Raw genomic sequence first — 20874 nt, 5'->3', positions numbered from 1 at the left:
AGCTGTAACCTCGCTGCTTCGGCATGATTACCTGTTTATGCTAATAAAATTCCATGTAGCCTTGCAATGAGACCTTTGATTATCCTGTCTCATGCTGCTCGCCTCATAAATATACATGGCATACACATCAATGCAAATGAAGGATTAATGTCAAGCACCATCGATGGATGTGCGAGTGCCAGAAAACCAGTTTATTCCAGTAAGGTTATACAATCATGGAAAAAGAAAGTCCACTATTTTTAAAGCCCACCCTTTTTCATTCATCAGGGCTTTGTTAGCCCCCTTTCATGCTGTTCTTCAATGGTCAGGACCCCCAGAGGACCACCACAGAGCAGGTATTATTTGGGTGGTGGATCATTCTCAGCACTGCAGTGACACTGACATGGTGGTGGTGTGTTAGTGTGTGTTGTGCTGGTATGAGTGGATAAGACACAGCAGCGCTGCTGGAGTTTTTAAACATCTCACTGTCACTGCTGGACTGAGAATCGTCCACCAACCAAAAATATCCAGACAACAGCGCACCGTGGGCAGCTTCCTGTGACCACTGACGAAGGTTTATAAGATGACCAACTCAAACAGCAGCAATAGATCAGCGATCGTCTCTGACTTTACAGAGAGGACAGTGAGGGGACACGGTATTTAAAAACTCCAGCAGCAATGCTGTGTCTGATCCACTCATACCAGCACAACACACACTAACACACCACCACCATGTCAGTGTCACTGCAGTGCTGAGAATCATCCACCACCTAAATAATACCTGCTCTGTGGTGGTCCTGGGAGAGTCCTGACCATGAGTAAAAGAAGGTTTAAAAAAGTATGTACAGAAACAGATGGACTACAGTCAGTAATTATAGAACTACAGATGCTTCTATATGGTAAGTGGAGCTGATAAAATTGACAGTGAGTATAGAAACAAGGAAGTGGTTTTAATGTTATGGCTGATCAGTGTTATTTAATTGGAAAATGACAAGTAAGAACTGTCGTATAATAACCGATTTGCCACTGGGCTCCCACAGAGGCTGAAAAAGCAAATTATTCAATGTAAACAACACCTTCTTTATTTCAGAGACCATATCTAATGTTTAGACCATCTCTGTACCTCTGTACATTCACACCGGCATTTATATATGACTAAAGCATGGATTGTATAAACAACCCCAGGTTATTATTGACGTTTCCCTCTTTTACTCCCAGAGCAATTTTCTTTCATTATAATTTACCTAATTTCAGGTCTTTTCTCAGGAACACGTATCAGGTACAATTCTTTGTGAGTTTTTTTATCTCGGCACGCTGAATCCGAGATGAAGAAACTTTTTGATAAAGCTGATGAATATTCAGGGCGGGTTGTGCCAGTCAGGAGGGATAATGCGCACAATGCAAGATGCTTATAGCACAAAGTCAGTCACACAGAGCTTAATATTCCCCAGACGTGTAGCGTTCCTCATCTTTCTTACTGCATCTCAGCTGAAATGTGCACTGCAGAGATGACACTGCATTCCTGCACTGTTTGGAGCTTTTACTGGAGCAGAGGCCAGTACAATCAATCAGTTTTAGTAAAATAATACTTAATAATCAGTGCATTGGTGGCACGTGTGCTGATTTATAATTAGTATAATTGTAGCTCTACAACCCCTTTTCAAGGTGGCACGATGGCTCAGTAGGTAGCACTGTCACCTCACAGCAAGAAAGTACTGGATTCCATCCCCGGGTGGAGCGGTCCGGGTCCTTTCTGTGTGGAGTTTGCATGTGTCTGTATGGGTTTCCTCCCACAGTCCAAAGACGTGCAAGTGAGGTGAATTGGAGATACAGAATTGTTCATGACCGTGTTTGACATCAAACTTGTGAACTGATGAATCTTGTGTAACCAGTATGTCATGAATGTAAGATGGACTACAGTCAGTAATTGTAGAACTACAAAGTGCTTCTATATGGTAAGTGTAGCTGATAAAATGGACAGTGAGTGTAGAAACAAGGAGGTGGTTTTAATGTTGTATGCTTAAAAAAGCTTTTATTTTAATGCTCGTCTTCTAGTAATGACTCAGTAGAAGAGAGGACTTATTAAAGAAGATGACTGTCAAATATGACCTTAATGTCACGAAGCATCTGAGCGTTTAAATGACATATAATGTGCCGTGCTCTGTCATTTGTGCTTAACAAAGCATCGGGCGAGCAGAATTGGCGTCAGACTCTTTCTCTCTCGCTGTCATGCTGTATCTGTGTATCAGTGTGGCGATGTGAAAGCAATCATTTCTGGAGGTGGCGGACGGACGGTTTCATTTATTTTTCTGAGCTGCAGCCAAAAACACTCACTGCAAGATTGTTCACGTGGAGGAATAGAGCTTTTTGTTTGCGGGCAAGATTGATTGCCTGTTGGATGCCCAGACTGCAGGTCTTCCTCACACTTATGCCTCATACTGTGGTTATTATTTCTTCCTTCAGCTTCAGTTTGGGCTTCATGATGATTGATAGCCGGGGACTGTTGGTTAGATGCAAAAATGCTGCGTAAATGTTTAATAAAACATGTCGTCTTATAAATGTTGTGTAGTGCTACAAGCCGATCACTATCTTTCAGTGTCTAAGGGATTGCTTAGCTTGGCCAAAATAAGTTTTGTTTAAAGAAACTCCAGTCCTGATCTCAGCCCTACTGAACAGCTTCGGAATCACCAGGAACATCAACTGAGGCTTGATCAGTGCCCGACTATACAAATGCTCTTTTGACTGAATGGGAACAAATTCCCACAGACATAAGTCAAAGTCTTGAAAGAAGCCTTCTCAGAAGAGTGGCTGTTATTATCTTACCTAGTTAGCTTTACTGTGATTTGTCCAGTTCAATGTTTTTCCTGTGTTGACGTTTAAAATATAACAATCTGTACCTGAAGTAAGACTGACAGGTCTGGTTTTCTGGGTTCTGGACCAGTAATGAACACATCTCTGAGCTCTGATCTTACATAGAATTATTCTTGAATTCAAAGGTTCTCAAACATCAGCTTGAGGAGCAGTACCGGGATTAGGTTGGGTTGTTTGCATCTGGGCTGCATCAGTGTGACACCGATCAGCCATAACATTAAAACCACCTCCTTGTTTCTACACTCACTGTCCATTTTATCAGCTCCACTTACCATATAGAAGCACTTTGTAGTTCTACAATTACTGACTGTAGGCTATCTATTTCTCTACATATCTATTTAACCTGCTTTCACTCTGTTCTTCAATGGTCAGGACCCCCAGGGGACCACTACAGAGTAGGTATTATTTAGGTGGTGGATCATTCTCAGCACTGCAGTGACACTGACATGGTGGTGGTGTGTTAGTGTGTGTTGTGCTGGTATGAGTGGATCAGACACAGTAGCGCTGCTGGAGTTTTTAAATACCGTGTCCACTCACTGTCCACTGTATTACACTGACACTCCTACCTAGTTGGTCCACCTTGTAGATGTAAAGTCAGAGACGATCGCTCATCTATTGCTGCTGTTTGAGTTGGTCAACTTCAAGACGTTCATCAGTGGTCACAGGACGCTGCCCAAGGGGCGGTTTTGGCTGGATATCTTTGGTTGGTGGACTATTCTCAGTCCAGCAGTGACAGTAAGGTGTTTAAAAACTCCATCAGACTCCATCAATACACACTAACACACCACCACCATGTCAGTGTCACTGCAGTGCTGAGAATAATCCACCACCTAAATAATACCTGCTCTATAGTGGTCCTGGGAGAGTCCTGACCATTGAAGAACAGCATGAATGGGGGCTAACAAAGCATGCAGAGAAACAGATGGACTACAGTCAGTAACTGTAGAACTACAAAGTGCTTCTATATGGTAAGTGGAGCTGACAAAATGGACAGTGAGTGTAGAAACAAGGAGGTGGTTTGAATGTTATGGTTGATCGGTTTATGTGATGAACAACAGCCAAACATTGTTCATGCAGCCGCCCAGCCGGATGGCAGAGCTGAGATTAGCAATGTATGATGTATTCGAAATCCCAGCTCTGTTGTGCTACCGTTTTTTTCTTTGCTATAATTGAGTATAATTAACATTTTTATTTTAATTTTACATTTTCTAATTTTCTAATTTTAAAAAACAATATTCTGTTCTGTAGTAATATTTTTGGAAGCTGTACTGGGTTTGGGTTGTTTGCATCTAGGCTCTATCAGTATGAATATGTGTGTGTGTAGGTATATACATTCTTATGTTCAGTATTATGTTCAGTTCTTACACAACTTATCTCTCATTTTACTCATTTTGCACATTTGTTTCCCTTTTCTGCTTCAAATTGCTTCTATTTTTCTAAGTGTAATTTAAATTTCTATTTTATTTTTATTTTTTATTTTTATTTTTTTACATCTTTACATTTTAATCAACCATTTCTTTTGTGAAGTAATATTTTGTCCAATTCTGTCTAATTACTAATGTGGCCGAGCAGTCACAAAAGCATTTCACTGCCAGTTGTACTGTGTATGACGATGAATGTGATTTGATTGTGAGATCATTAGAATTACCATTAAGGCCAGAAGAATCTCTTTTTTCCAAAAAGATTTTATTTTCTATTTTTATTTAATCCAGTGCAACAATCCAGAAGAACGACTCTGAGAACATCTCAGTAAATGGCAGTGAATTGATGATGGCTTTTTGGAATGTGACTGTGCAGACTGACAGCCAAAATGTCCTCATGTCTTCCTCTGTCAAGCAAGTATTTCACATCAGTGTCCATTAAAAACCGTGTACATGGCTTTATCCTCTAAATAAAAGGTTGCACCAGGTTGTGGGTTGTTTACATCCGGCCTGCATCACTATAACTGTGAGATTGTTACTATAATCATTAAGGCTAAAAGAAATCTGACCACTCAATAATTTTGTGAAATAAAACATGTTTTCCATTTTCATTTCATCTAAATTGCAACAATCCAGAAGGGTGACTTTGAGAACATCTCTATGAATGCCAGAAAACTGATGATGGCTTTTATCCTATTTTATGCCATGTAAACCGTGTACATGACTTTATTCACTAAATCAAAAGTTGTACCAGGTTGTGGGTCTTTTGCAGTCTTAGGGCGCATTCACATGAAAAGCTTATTGCGCTTTGCTCACCACGAGCCTCTGTGCACACTGCCGCTTTGCTCAGTGCTCGGCTTGAGTGGTGTGGTAACACGTTATCAAACGTTATAACCATCAAATTCACTCTGAAAGCTCCACATGTATCTGTGTTCATCTGGATTTTCCTCCTCTTTCACTTTTAAACTTGTGTTACAGCTCGAGGTTCTGAGAAATTGTGAGAATCCGTTTTTCCGAGTCTAAAAAACTTCTCTTAATTATTACTGCTCATAAGTTCTCCACTAATGAAATTCCTCGCTCGTTGTTTTAATGCAATAAGTCACGTTACGTTTTGTTCACGTTCAGCGTTGTTCGTACGCCTGAGGCGCTTTTACTGCATCTTATCAAACAGTTTGTCTCATTGGAGACACTTTGAAAAGGTCAGCAGCAAACTGGGTCAAATTTCAATCACGTGAAGCGCATCGGCAAGCTAAGCAGCACCACCACAGTCCATAGGAAACGACGGCACAGCCGGCACAAAAGCGGTTTTGTCGCGAGACTGCAGGCCAGGCCTTCTCGTCCAACATCAGTGTCTGACCTCACAAAGGTGCTTCTGGAAGAATGGTCAAGAATTCCCATGAACACACTCCTAAACCTTGTGAAAAGCCTTCCCAGAAAAGTTGAAGCTGTTATAGCTGCAAAGGGTGGGCCGACATCATATTAAACCCTATGGATTAAGAATGGTAGTCACTCAAGTTCATATGCGTGTGAAGACAGACGAGTGAATACTTTTGGAAGTATAGTATATGTTCTGCAGAACTGACCCTGCCTCTGTGATACCCTCTGGTGCCCACAAACCACTCCATCTTAGTTTGTGTATAAAATATTTGCATTAATGAACCATTAGAAGTCAGAAAGTTCAAACAGTCCAGATTACTTGTAGCTTGTTGGACTCTTTCTAATCACCGGCATGTCACGGTACTCGGGTCGATTCTGCTCCGTCCTGCTCATCGATTTCATTTCTTCTTTGCTGCTCATTGACCTTATCATGCCTACAGTTGCTCAGATATGCCTGGACAACACCCTGCCTGACCTCTCCTGTCTTTTTCTTTCTTTGTCTCCCTGCAGATCGAAATGTTAGAGCACAAGTATGGCGGCCACCTCATTTCACGCCGCGCCGCCTGCAAGATACAGACAGCCTTCCGCCAGTACCAGCTCAGCAAGAACTTCGAGAAAATCCGCAACTCCTTGCTGGAAAGTCGACTGCCCCGACGAATCTCTCTGCGCAAAGTGCGTGTGCAGAACACAGAGGGCTTCTCGGCCGAGCGGGCGCTGGCCGAAGGCTGCTCTGTGGCAGGCATCCCCCTGGTCCGGTCCCCGTCTCTACCCACCACTGTGGGTGGCACCATCACCAACCTGGAAGACTCCTTTAATGAACAGGTGCAGTCACTAGCCAAGTCCATCGACGATGCCCTGAGCAGCTGGAGCATGAAGACCATGTGCTCGTTGCAGGAAGGAGGCACCTACCAGTTTAGCACTGACGCCTTCACCAGCGCAGGTGGCAAGCCTGCCGTGGCATTAACTGTTGGCGAAAGTGCCACCCTGGATCCGACCACCACCCAAGGTTCAACAATCCAGGGGAATGACTCTGAGAGCATCTCTTTAAATGCCAGTAAATTGATGATGGCTTTTCGGGATGTGACGGTGCAGATTGACAGCCAAAACTTCCGCATGTCCTCCTCTGTCATGGAGTCTTCCACATCAGTGTCCCTTGGTAACTGTGTTCAGCAGGGGGTCACAGTGACCGAAAGCTTAATAAAGTCTCCTGTGGAAGCAGTTAAAGACCAAGAACAGCTCCAACCTCCACTAGATGTAGTCCCTCCACCTCCAGAATCAGATCCCGGGGAAATACCAGATGGGGATTTTCCAGCGCCACCACCATGCGATGAGGAACTTGAAGAAGATCTACCACCTCCTGCCCTGGAGGAGACACCAGATCCAGGTCCGGACGGTGTGTCCTCAAGGGAGACTGTAGAAGACGCTGTACCTCTGGTGGAGGTGGGAGGGACTTCGGTGGCCCCTACCGTGGAGGTTCTGGAGGCCAAGCGACAACTGTCGGACCCGGCCGACAACAGTTCGGAGCAGATGAGCAGCAGCAGCACGTCGACGTCGGCCCGTTCAGCCTCAGAAGCTTCATCCAAAGAGGCGCTGCAGACTATGATGCTTAGCCTGCCCCGGTACCACTGCGAGAACCCTGCCAGCTGTAAATCACCTACACTTTCCACAGACGTCATACGCAAACGACTCTACCGCATCGGCCTCAACCTTTTCAATGTGTGAGTACCCTTCATTTTTCTCATTTTCAATTTCTAAAGTTTGGACCCTGTTCATTTTGTAAACGTATATGACTCTCAGTATTACTCTCAGTATGACTCTCAGTATTACTCTTATAGAGTGACTCTCATTATATGACTCTCATTATATGACTCTCAGTATGACTCTTATAGTATGATGACTCTCTTGTATGACTCTTTAGTATGACTCTAGTATGACTCTCAGTATTACTCTCAGTATAACTCTCAGTATGACTCTTATAGTATGACTCTTAGTAACATGACTCTCAGTATGACTCTTGTAGAATGACTCTCTAGTACGACTTTCATAGTATAACTCTCAGTAATATGACTCTATGGTTTGACTCTTATAATGACTCTCATAGTATGACTCTCATTGTGACTCTCATAGTTTGACTCTCATTATATGACTCATAGTATGACTCAGTATAACTCTTTTAGTGTGACACTTTAAGTATGACTCCTATAGAATGACTCTTATAGTATGACTTATAACTCTCAGTAACATGACTCTCAGTATGACTCTTATAGTATGATGACTCTCTTGTATGACTCTCATAGTATGACTCTCAGTAATATGACTGTAGTATGATTCTTTGGTAAGACTCTTGTTAATATGACTCTAGTATGACTCAGTATTACTCTCATAGTATGACTCAGTAACATGACTCTCTAGTATGACTCTTAATATGACTCTCAGTAACATGACTCATTGTATTACTCTCAGTATGACTCTCTAGTATAAGTATGAGTATTTTTGTGTAATTTTTGCATTGAGGAGCAACTCACCACTAACTGGGTTAATTAAACCCACATTAATAAGCTTAATGACTCTCATATGACTCTCTAGTATGACTCTCAATAACATGACTTTCTTGTATGACTCTAATAGTATGACTCTCATGATGACTCTCTAGTATGACTCTCATAGTATGACTCTCAGTAATATAACTCTGTAGTATGACTCTCATAATATGACTCTTAGTATGTGTATTGAAGTGACTCTCATAGTATGACTCTCAGTATGACCCCATAAGATGATTCGCAGTATGACTCCTATAATATGACTTTTATAGTTTGACTCTCATAGCATGACTTTTACTATGACTCTTTAAGTATGACTCTCTAATATTACTTTCATAGTATGACTCTCATATTATGACTCAGTATGACTCTCAGTATGGCTCTCGTAGTAAGACCCCATATGACTCTCATAGAGTGACTCCCATAGTATGACTTTCTGGTATGACTCTCTAGTATGACTCTTATAGTATTTTTTGAATTTTGCATTGAGGAGCAACTCACCACTAACTGAGTTAATTAAACCCACATCATTAAGCTTAATGACTATCATTTGACTCTTAGTATGACTCTCTAGTACGACTCTCATAGTATTACTCTCTAGTATGACTCGCTAGTACGACTTTCATAGTACGACTCTCAGTAATATGACTCTCTAGTTTGACTCTTATAATGACTCTAGTATGACTCTCAGAAAAACTCTTTTAGTGTGACTCTTTAAGTAAGTCCCTAATATTACTCTCATAGTGTGACTCTTAGTACGACTCTTTAAGTATGACGTTTATAGCATGACTCAGTATGACTTTTATAGTATGATTCCCCATAATATAACTTTTGTAGTTGTACTCTTATAGTATGAGTTTTATAGTATGACTCTTAGTGTGACTTATAGTATGACTCTCATAGTGTGACTCTCTTAGTTTGACTCTTTAAGTACGAGTGCCTAATATTACTTCAAAGGGTGACCCTCTTGTTATGACTCAGTATGACACTCAGAGTGACACTCTAATAGTATGACTCTCTACTATGACTCTCTAGTATGACTCTCATAGTGTGACTCTTAGTATGACACTTTAAGTATGACTCATTAATTACTCTCATAGTGTGACCCTTATAGTATGACTCAGTATGAGTGCCATAGTAAGACTCTAGTATGACACTCATACTATGACTCTCATAAGACTCTCAGTTTGACTCTATGACTATGTATTACGACTCTCTTTCAGAATCACTGGCTGATGTAAAACAAACACAGGCACACATAAAGATGTGCACATTCAGTCTCTTTTGTGTGTCAGTGTTAATTTGTATAAACATTAAGTTCCTGTACTAACAAATTAAATGATTTTATTTTTTCCCTTTTTTCTCTCTGACTTTATCACATACACACTGACTCTCACCCCCAGCTGTGGCTAATACCCCGCCTGTCTCCGATGCTTGTCACTTTGGCTTCGGCTAAGCTTCTATAAATAGATCTGCTTTTATCCAAACACGACTCGTCTCCTCCCACGTCTCTATCTGCTCCCGTATTAATGAAGATTAGCTACAGACCGTGCGTCTGTGCCTCTGATTCATTTATTAAAGGAGAAAATCCAGCATGCACAGACAAAGTCGTCATCTCTGCTTTTTTATAGTTTATATTCTTAATTAATTGTATAAATTATAAAATATGTACAGAGTTACATTTCTGAAATGTTCAAGTTCAGTTTTGTATTAGTGAAGGATTAAAGATTAGGTGGGTTCACACTTAAGAAACGTAACCCTGCACAAGAACGCAGTTAAGCTAATCGCCTTACAAATATTAGAATAATACGCCATAGATACACAAACATGAACAAGCATGTTATTAGCAAATTAGCAGACCAGCAGTAAAAATCTGTTATAGTTTATAAATATATAGAGAGACGCCTCCAAGCTAAAGTGAGAAAAGCTTTTTCAATGCAAAATTACATAAACCGATAGCAATCAGCAAGAAATAGGAACCTGCTTCTACAGTCGGCTCGTTACAGCTTAGCGGAAGTGTCTAGCATTAGCTTTATGTTTGTCCATGAGATTCACAATACAGCTACTTTACTATAACAATATGCAAAAATAGAAGCAATAGAATTACTTGTGTGTACAAATTGTATTTTTTATTTAGTACACTAATGTGTGGTTTGGGACACAGCTATTTTTGAACAGTCACACAAAGGGAAATTTCATGTTAGCTGTAAATTTCACAGTTAATGGTGTGAGGCAGGCAGAGTAAAGCAAAGTAAGTAAAGCAAAGTAAGTAATGTAAAGCAAAGTAAGTAAAGTAAAGCCTAGTAAGTAAAGTAAGTAAAGTAAAGCCTAGTAAGTAAAGTAAAGTAAAGTAAGTAAAGAAATCAAGTAAGGTAAAGCAAAGTAAGTAATGTAAAGCAAAATAAGTAAAGAATAGCAAAAAAGTAAAGTAAGTAAAGCAAAGCGAATAAAGAAAAGCAAAATAAATAAAGCAAAGTAAAGTAAGTAAAGCAAAGCAACACGAGTAAAATACAAGTAAAGTAAGTAAGTAAAGCAAAGTATAGTAAGTAAAACAAAGCAAGTAAATTAAGTCAAGAAAAGTTAATCAAAACAAAGTAAGTAAAGCAAAGAATGTAAAGTAAAGCAAAGCAAAGTAAATAAAGCATGGCAAGTAAAGTAAGTAAAGCAAAGCAAAAAAGTAAAGCAAAGTAAGTAAAGTAAAGCAAAGCAAGTAAAGTAAGTAGAGTAAAGCCAAGTAAAGTAAGCAGAGTAAAGCAAGTAAAGTAAAACAAAGCAAGTAAATTAAAGCAAAATAAAGCAAAGCAAGTAAAATAAACAGAGTAAAGCAAGTAAAGTAAAACAAAGCAAGTAAATTAAAGCAAAGTAAAGCAAAGTAAGTAAAGCAAGTAAAATAAGTAAAGCAAAGCAACACAAGTAAAATAAAAGCAAAGCAAGTACATTAAAGCATAGTAAAGCAAAGTAAGTAAAGCACAGCAAAATAAACAAGATAAAGTAAGTAAAGCAAAGCAAGTAAGTAAAGCAAAATAAACAAAGTAAAGTAAGTAAAGGAAAGCAAAATAAACAGAGTAAAGTAAAGCAAAGCAATGTTAATCAAAACAAAGTAAGTAAAGAAAAGAACACAAGTAAAATAAAAGCAAAGCAAAATAAACAGAGTAAAGTAAGCAAAGCAACAAAAGTAAAATACAATCAAAGTAAGTAAAGTAAAGCAAGAAAAAGAAAAACAGAATTAATCAAAACAAAGTAAGTAAAGCAAAGAATGCAAGTAAAATACAAGCAAAGTAAGTAAAGTAAAGCAAGCAAAGCAATGTTAATCAAAACAAAGTAAGTAAAGTAAAGCAAAGCAACACAAATAAAAATACAAGTAAAGTAAGAAAAGCAAAGCAAGTAAAGTTAAGCAAAGTAAGTAAAGTTAAGCAAAACAAGTAAAGTAAGTAAAGCAAAGCAAAAAAGGTCAAGTAAAGCAAAGAAGGTAAATTAACTAAAGTAAAGTTAGTACATAACGTGGGTACAAGTTAAGGAAATAAGTATTAATCACTGGCCTGTACTTGGGATAAATGTTTTATTGGTGTAGGATGCAGGAATGAACAATAACGAGATCGTGTTCTTTGTTGAGTCCACAGAACAGTCATGATCAGAAGTGTGAGTGCCAGTATGATCAGGGTTGCCAGATATGTATTACAAAAGCTCCTTATAAAGCAGTCTAGCAGTAGTGAAACCATGTCGTCTCAAATTATTACAATCATTTACACTATTAAGCATCACACCGTTCACTGGCAGTGAATCAGCAGAAATGGCGGTATGTAAAACGCTGCAGTTTTCCATCGTATAGGACATTTGGTTAGCGCTGTCACTCTCCTGATCCTCTCCTCTCCATCAACTCGAGCCTGACCTGAGGTCAGCGGGAAAGGCTTTCAGCATTCGATTTCTCATTAGTTATTCCGTTAAAGTCAGCCAATAATCTTGGCAGCTTGGCTGGGTAATTAAAAATGTTTTCCCACTTGCTGTTAAAACGAATATCAGTGGAGCACGGCTGAAAGTTTGGAGATGACATGGCACTTTGCCCCTCTCCCGGTGGCCTTATTTCCCTCTGTGCCATGTTGATTTTTTCTGCTCCACCTACTGACTCCATTTCTGGACTTTTTCTGGATCCAAAACGTGCTGTTCCTACATGTAATGTCTGCTCCCAGTGCTGGCGGTAACAGGCAACAGAATTAGGGGGTCTTCTCAGGGCAGGATGACTTATTGTGCCCCAGGTAAGAATTACGCTGCATATGGCGGGCAAGTACACTCTGCTCTCGTCACAGCTGATTATGTCACAGACAGATGACTCCTATTACGCCTTTGGGCTGCTGAACATCCTGCTATTTTTATTATTTACTACATTTTTAGTTTTATTTTATATTAAGGTTGCTGACCACACATTCCTTTATCTGTCAGTAACCACGTCAAACAGATTATGAGACGTAGTCATGAATTGAACATGGGGGGAGGCAAATCTACTGGTGTTTGGGGGGGGGGGGCATTCTAAAACATTCCTGCCATATGAACTATTGATTGAAACACAGATGGATCTCAACATTACACTGAGCTATTGAGTGGAATATGTGTATTTATAATTTTTACATCAGTATATTAGGGTGGGGTAGGGTTGGGGGGGTTGAACATATTGGAATATTTGGGGAAGGGGGGGAGGTCATTCCCTTCCTCCAGTACTTTTGAGTCTGTAAGCCTATTTTATAAGACATACTGTAAGTTGGGATAAGTTTTTAGATGAAACAAATGGGATGGGTGGGTGGGTGGTGGGTGGATGGATGGATGGACGGACGGGTGGACAGACAGACGGACAAATTGATAGATGGACGAATGGGTGGATGGATGGTTGGCTGGACAGATGGACGGACGGACAAATGGATAAATGGACAAATGGATGGATGGTTGGACGGACAAACGGGTGGATAGACGGACGGACGAACGGGTGGATGGATGGATGGGTAGATGGATTGATAGAGGACGGATGGATGGACTGACAGATGGATGGACTGACAGACGAACGGATGGACTGACAGATGGATGGACTGACAGACGGACGGATGGACTGACAGATGGATGGACGGATGGACAGATGGATGGACTGACAGACGGACGGATGGACAGATAGATGGACAAATGGATGGACGGGTAAGGATGGATAGATGGTTGGACGGACGGACGAACTGGTGGATGGATGGACGGACGAATGGGTGGATGGATGGATGGACGGACAGATGGACTGACAGACGGACAGATGGACTGACAGACAGACAGATGGACAGATAGATGGACAAATGGATGGACGGATAAAGATGGATGGATGGTTGGACGGACGGACGAACAGATGCGTGGATGGATGGATAGAGGATGGACGGATGGACTGACGAATGGACTGACAGATGGGTGGACTGACAGATGGACGGATGGACAGATAGATGGACAAATGGATGGACGGATAAGGATGGATAGATAGATGGTTGGACGGATGGACGAACAGATGGGTGGCTGGATGAGTGGATGGACTGACAGAGGGACGGATGGACTGACAGATGGATGGACTGACAGATGAATGGACGGACAGATAAATGGACAAATGGATGGACGGATAAGGATGGATGGATGGATGGACAGACTGATGGATGGTTGGTTTCTATCTAAGTACCTAAGAAGTGGCTCTGTTTTCAGCTTTTAAAGACAGTAAGAGACTCAGCAGTCTGAACAGACAGGAGTTGATTCCATCACCGGGGGGTTAATACAGAGAAGAGCCCTGATGTCTGTCTTTATTAAGTTCTAACGCTGGTTTAGGAGAAGCCAGACTTGTGGCTTCAAGACTACTTGGTACAGAAGAGGGTTTGATCAGAGCTCTAATATCCTGTAGGTCAAGGCTGGTCCACTTTTAGCTTTGGAGTTAAGCATCATTGTTCTAAACGAAACGTGGGCAGCTAGAGGAAGCCAGTGAAGGGAGAGCAGCGGTGGGGTGATGTGGCAGCACTTGGGTTGATTAAAAATCAGACGTGCTGTAGTCAGTCATTATCACTAATGAGTAATGAGTTCATGCCACTGAACTCTACATCAGATTAATCATTCAGGTTGCTGTATATATATCTGACCTAATCTTAGACTTTAGACAATCTGAATAAATACAAGCATAGTATAAAATCTATTATTAATTTATTTATTTAACTTTTTTAGACTTTTTTTTAGTACAATCAGTCAGTTACAGTGAAAAACAACTGTGTAGACCACAAAACTCCAACCATTTTGGGACCCAGTAAACTCTTAATCTCAGCTGTAGATGTTTGACTCCATGTGCAGACCTGGACCTTACTGTACTCCAGTGCAAAAATATTATTATTAATAATAATAATAATAATAATAATAATAATAATTAATAATAATAATAACTATAATAATAATAATTATAATAATTATAATAATAATGATGATGATCATAATAATAATAATAATAATAATAATAATAATAATGATGATGATGATAATAATAATAATAATTATTATTATTATAATAATAATATAATAATAATAATAATGATAACAACAACAATAATAATAATAATAATAATGATAATAATAATAATAATAATAATAATGATGATAATAAAAAAAAATATATATATATATTTTTTTTTTTTTTTTTTTTTTGGAGTTTGCATGTTCTCCCCTTGTCTGCTTGGGTTTCCTCCCACAGTCCAAAGCCAATTGGAGATACAAAATTGCCCTAGCTATGAATGTGTGTGTATGTTTGCCCTGTGCTGGACTGGCAACCTGCCCGGTGTCTTTAAAAATGCAACCAGGTGCAATTTATTAATGTATTTTAGCTGCACTAATATTTAATATCTAGAACTTAATTCATTTTATGCAATGTGTACATGTATACAGGCTTGTGGGTGTTGCTGTTGGCCAGTAGAGCGTCTACATACAGACATGATAGGCTATGTTTGAGGGGGATGATGTCCGAGGCTTAGTGGTGGATTGATGTTCTGTTTGGAGTGTGTTATCAACCAGATCAGCAAAAAGCGGTGGTGAATTCATTTGTTCATTCACTGTTCACTGTTCATTCATTCACTGTTTGTTTTACCACCACTTTATCCTATTCAGAGTTACAGTGGGTACACCTGACTGGGTGATAGGCTGGAAACACCCTGGACAGGTTGCCAGTCGATCACAGGACATACACCTAGGGCAATTTTGTATCTCCAATTAACCTGACTGAACGTCTTTGGACTGTGGGAGGAAACCAGAGCTCCCGGAGGACACCCACACAGACAGGGGGAGAACATGCAAACTCCGCACAGAATGGACTTGGACAGTGCTACCCACTAAGCCACCCACATAATACTATTAATGCTTATAAATATACACTTTTAAGTTAAAAGTTAATAAATGTGTGTAACTTTGTAGTGTTTGTTTGCATCGAAGTGCAAAATAAGTTTAATATTTGTTTTTCCTCGATGTAAAACTTTATCTAAGTTTAACTTTTATTACTTCCCGCACGCTGAGATAAGAGAAGCACATTTTAATCAATGCCTGCTGATATTTAGCAGAGAGTGACTGAGACTCTCATTAGTTCCAATATTTTATTTCTTCGCTGTGATAGCTCTACCTGTTGTGGACTGAATTTAAATCAGGTGTGTTCTGTGGCCTGAGACGGCACTCGCACATTCAGTCTGGGATTAGCCGAGTCAACAGGGCGACCCAGCGCTCTGCTTTTTAATAACTAATTAAGGAGCCAGTTGCACAGAGACAGAGAGGGTGTGTTAGGTTCAGAGCGAGGATAGAGAAGACTAAAACTCAAATACAAACCCTAACCCTAACCCTGTGTGGACAGCATGTGGAATTCAAATAAAAGCAGTAATTTGTAAATAAAAATTTTAATCTATCTACAACCCCAAATCAGAAAAAGTTTCTTACATTTACTTTGACTTTTATTTGATTGCAGACAGGATGAACCTGAGATATTTCATGTTTTATCCGCTCATGAAATATCTTGGGTTCAAACTGTCTGCAATCAAATAAAAGTCAAAGTAAATAAGTAAATATATGGAACACTGTGTTATTATTTCATTTGCATTTTCCATACTGTCCCAACTGTCCCATATATACAGTATATATATGCTTCCTTCTAGATCACAGTTTTTCAAACCCTGGGTCGCAATTCATAATAATGAATTACAATAACTTGTACATGAATGTCCCCATGTGGAGGCTTCATGTTACATCTTGTAAACCACAGAGAGAGTAAGATGCATTACTTGACAAATAATGGACAAAATGTGGGTTGATTTAAAAAAAAAAGGGTTTGAAAAACCCTGGTCTAGATGAGGTCTTTTTTGGGGAGCTCATTTTTATTTTAACATGACAACAGAAAGCCACAGTCTGCACGTGTTACACTTGCATAGCTGCAAAATCTGAAAGTGCAGGTGCCAGACTGAACTGCCTGCAGTCCGAACATGTTTTTTACTGAAAACTTGAGGTAAATTATAAAGTACAAATATAACAACACAGCCTGTCTATTTGCACAGCAGAAGACTTGCATAGCCAAAAAAAGCAGAATATTCAGCTTCAAAAAGACGGTTTTAGTTGGTCTGAATAACAGTAATTTTAAAACAAATTATTTGGAACTAAAAGGCCTGTCTAAACCTTTTTTGTTTTGCAGGCATCACATTGGAGCGAGCCTGTAATGAATGACATTGGACATGTTAAATACAGGGCGGCACGGGGGATCGGTGGGTAGCACTGTCACCTCACAGCAAGAAGGTCCTGGGTTCGATCCCCAGGCGGGTGGTCCGGGTCCTTTCTGTGAGGAGTTTGCATGTTCTCCCCGTGTCTGTGTGGATTTCCTCCGGGAGCTCCGGTTTTCTCCCACAGTCCAAAACATGCAGTCAGGTTAATTAAAGACACTGAATTGCCCTGTAGGTAAATGGGTGTGTGTATGTGTGTCTGCCCTGCGATGGACTTGCGCCCCGTCCAGGGTGTTACTGTGTGCCTTGCGCCCATTGAAAAGCTGGGATAGGCTCCAGCAAGCCCTTTCGTGACCCTAATTAGATTTTATTTTTCTGCTTTTTTATTTTATTTGTTCCATCCTGCCCCTGTGCCTCTGCCATGCACATATTTGGTGGGTGGTCCTAACGTTTTGCTCACGAGTGTGTAATTAAATGAATTAGTGTGACAAACATGCACAGATCAGCGAAATCAGCGAAGCGAGGAAGCCAGAATGCCTGCCAATCTACGAGAGACAGACTGGCACCCAGTCCTGGCTTCATTCCCATCGTGGGTCTTGTGTTTCTGGAATTTATTTATTAGGATTTTACCGTCATGTTTTATTCCTTTGGTTACATTTATGACAGAAACGGTAGTTACTCATTACACAAGATTCATCAGTTCACAAGTTTAATGTCAAACACAGTCATGGACAATTTAGTATCTCCAATTCACCTCACTTGCACGTCTTTGGACTGTGGGAGGAAACCAGAGCTCTCGGAGGAAACCCACACAGACACAGGGAGAACATGCAAACTCCACACAGAAAGGACCCGGACCGCCTCACCTGGGGATCGAACCCAGGACCTTCTTGCTGTGAGGCGACAGTGCTACCAATGAGCCGCCGTGTCCGTGTTTCTGGAATGAGCTTCAAACCCTTTAACATTTATACAGCAGTAGAAACCTGTGATGATCATATTTGAGTCATGGTATAATTATTACCTGTATATTAGATACATTATTAGATACATTCTAAAATATTTAGCCTTTTTTCTAGTTTATTTATTAGTACTATTGCCATTTATTCTAAAAAGTAGAACACATGTAATGTAGTGAAGCAAAACAAATAACCATGCCTGAAACACCCCATTTTCTGGCTTTTATTTTGCTATTCAGTACACACTAAATTCAGTCTTCAGTCCTGTCATGTCCCATTTCTTCTGCTTCTCAGCGCATGACTTCCAGCCATGATGTAGCACTTCTGCCTCGTCTCACTCGCCTGAACTAGAGCTCCATATTGGATACGGCTTCTATTTTTTTAAAAAGGGAGACAACATTCAAATGAAGCCATAAATCCCTAAAGTTCAGCTTGCTTCTTTTATTTCATAATATTTATTCGTAACAGAAGCAAAACAGCTATCAGAACAGAAGAAAGAGAGAAAGAGAAAAGGGGAGAGAGAGTGAAAGTGGGTGGTAAAAATGACACAAACAGAGTAACAATTAAAAACACAGAGTTCTTATAGCTCTCACTCTTGGTCTCCGCTGAGATAGCAGCGCAGGTGACTGCCAGTAAAGTGGATCTGTGCCTCCATGGCCCATCTGCTGGCTGTTTTTGGCAAGGCAGGCAGAAATGAATCTGTAACCGAGCTCTGTAGCCAATCTCTTTAGAAGGTGGGCTTGTTACAGATAACATAACATTTTTAAGATGCTTAATTGCATATTTACCCTTGTACACCCCCCCCCCCCCCCACACACACACATGTCCTAATTTTATACAGAGAAAAATTCTGATTACATGCAGATTTTATTTGAATTTAGTAATTAATTAATTTATTTTAAATGTATTTTAATTTTTATTTATTTAAAATGTATTGTATTAATTATTAATATTCCTAATGTATTAATTAATTAATGTATTAAATAATGTATTAATGAATTTATTAATTTATTAATTAATTTATTTTATCAATTAATGTATTTATTTATGTATTTATGTATGTATGTATTTATTAATTTATTTATTTATGTATTTATTTATGTATTTATTTATGTATTTATTTATGTATTTATGTATTTATTTATTTAAAATGTATTTTATTAATTATTAATTTTCTTAATTTATTAATTAATTAATGTATTAATGTATTTATCAATTAATGTATTTTTTTATGCATTCATTTATTTATTTTTTCACTTATTTATTTATTTATTGAGGAAAGAGCCTTGCTGACTTTTCCATCTTAGATGAGTTTTGGGAGGCTTTAAACTACAGCCCCTGCAAGCATTAATGAAGGGCACCATTTTTCGCAGGGTCAATAGGTCATTTACCAGCTTAAAATATTCTAATGTGACTTTCAGACATGCTGAAATTAAATATATACACATGGATTCAGGGTCAGTAAAGCCTCTGCCAACTCAGCTTGACCAAACAGAAAATGTACCTAACAGCGTATAAACCAATTTGTGAAAGTGCTAAGTGATCCTAGAATAAACAGACTGATAGTAAAATGTGCCTCCAGTTTAAAGCAAACGTGCATGTTTGTTGCTATTGTCCCATGTATGATTTTCCACTGATTCGTCCCCAGTGCTTTTAGGTACCGTTTGTGAAGTATCCTCCACCGAAACCCTGCTGTGCTTTCATCTCCCAAAAGTCTTCCACTGGTGCTCTCGTCCCTCCATTACTGCCTGCACGTGCTTCACTTTTAAGCAGATGATTTATACTGCCTTTTATTTTACCTCCCAAAACACACCAAAGCAGGGAAGAGGAGGGTCAGCAGGGCACTTTATTCAAAAAAAGGACCCACAGCTGGATTTATAGAAGAGACTGTAAATAGAATCACAACCTAACTGCAATTGCCATCAACATACCACACACACTTATGCTGTATTTTTTACCTTGTCTCTTTCTCTCCTGAACAGAAATCCAGATAAAGGCCTGCAGTTCCTCATCTCTCGTGGTTTCATCCCTGACACGCCCATAGGTGTGGCCCACTTCCTGCTGCAGAGGAAGGGCCTCAGCCGTCAAATGATTGGAGAGTTCCTCGGCAACAGCAAGAAGCCTTTCAACAAAGACGTTCTGGAGTAAGTAGTAATGCAGCGATGGTTTATATACAGTATACACTGATCAGCCACAACATTAAAACCACCTCTTTGTTTCTGCACTCACTGTCCATTTTATCAGCTCTACTTACCATATAGAAGCACTTTGTAGTTCTACAATTACTGACTGTAGTCCATATGTTTCAATCATCAATTGCTGCTGTTTGAGTTGGTCATCTTCTAGACCTTCATCAGTGGTCACAGGATGCTGCCCACAGGGCGCCGTTGGCTGGATATTTTTGGTTGGTGGACTATTCTCAGTCCAACAGTGACAGTGAGGTGTTTAAAAACTCCATCAGCGCTGATGTGTCTTATCCACTCATACCAGCACAACACTTACTAACACACCACCACCATGTCAGTGTCATTGTTGTGCTGAGAATTATCCACCACCCAAATAATACCTGCTCTGTAGTGGTCCTGTGGGGGTCCTGACCATTGAAGAACAGCATGAATGGGTGCTAACAAAGCATGCAGAGAAACAGATGGACTACAGTCAGTAATTGTAGAACTACAAAGTGCTTCTATATGGTAAGTGGAGCTGATAAAATGGACAGTGAGTGTAGAAACAAGAAGGTGGTTTTAATATTATGGCTGATTGGTGTATGTTCACTTCTTGGTATTTGGTATGTTCCCTCTGTTAATGTAACAACAGCATGCACTTAAGCTTGCATGGACTTCTGATGATGATGTTATGCCAAGATAATTTCATAATATTCCAAAGAACATTTTGTGATGTCACTAAATGCTCTGCTTTATCTCTCTTTAAGTGCCTCCACAAATTATTGCTGAAGTTTAGTTTAGGTGACTGTAAAGATAAGTCCACTTCTACCCCT

At 39.7% G+C, this 20874-nt stretch overlaps 1 protein-coding gene across 1 annotated transcript in view; it reads left to right on the top strand.

The window, feature by feature from the left end:
* The window catches only part of iqsec3a (IQ motif and Sec7 domain ArfGEF 3a), a 210187-nt gene that overhangs the window by 126901 nt on the left and 62412 nt on the right, over nucleotides 1-20874 (top strand). The window contains exons 4-5 of the mRNA XM_062996481.1: nucleotides 6159-7366; nucleotides 19859-20020. Coding sequence (XP_062852551.1) covers nucleotides 6159-7366; nucleotides 19859-20020 — 1370 coding nt within the window. The remainder of the gene's footprint in view (nucleotides 1-6158; nucleotides 7367-19858; nucleotides 20021-20874) is intronic.

Source organism: Trichomycterus rosablanca, chromosome 1 (assembly GCF_030014385.1).
Source record: "Trichomycterus rosablanca isolate fTriRos1 chromosome 1, fTriRos1.hap1, whole genome shotgun sequence".
Taxonomy (NCBI): domain Eukaryota; kingdom Metazoa; phylum Chordata; class Actinopteri; order Siluriformes; family Trichomycteridae; genus Trichomycterus; species Trichomycterus rosablanca.
The sequence above is the reverse complement of the archived record's forward strand: the minus strand, read 5'-3'. Positions and strand labels throughout refer to the sequence as shown.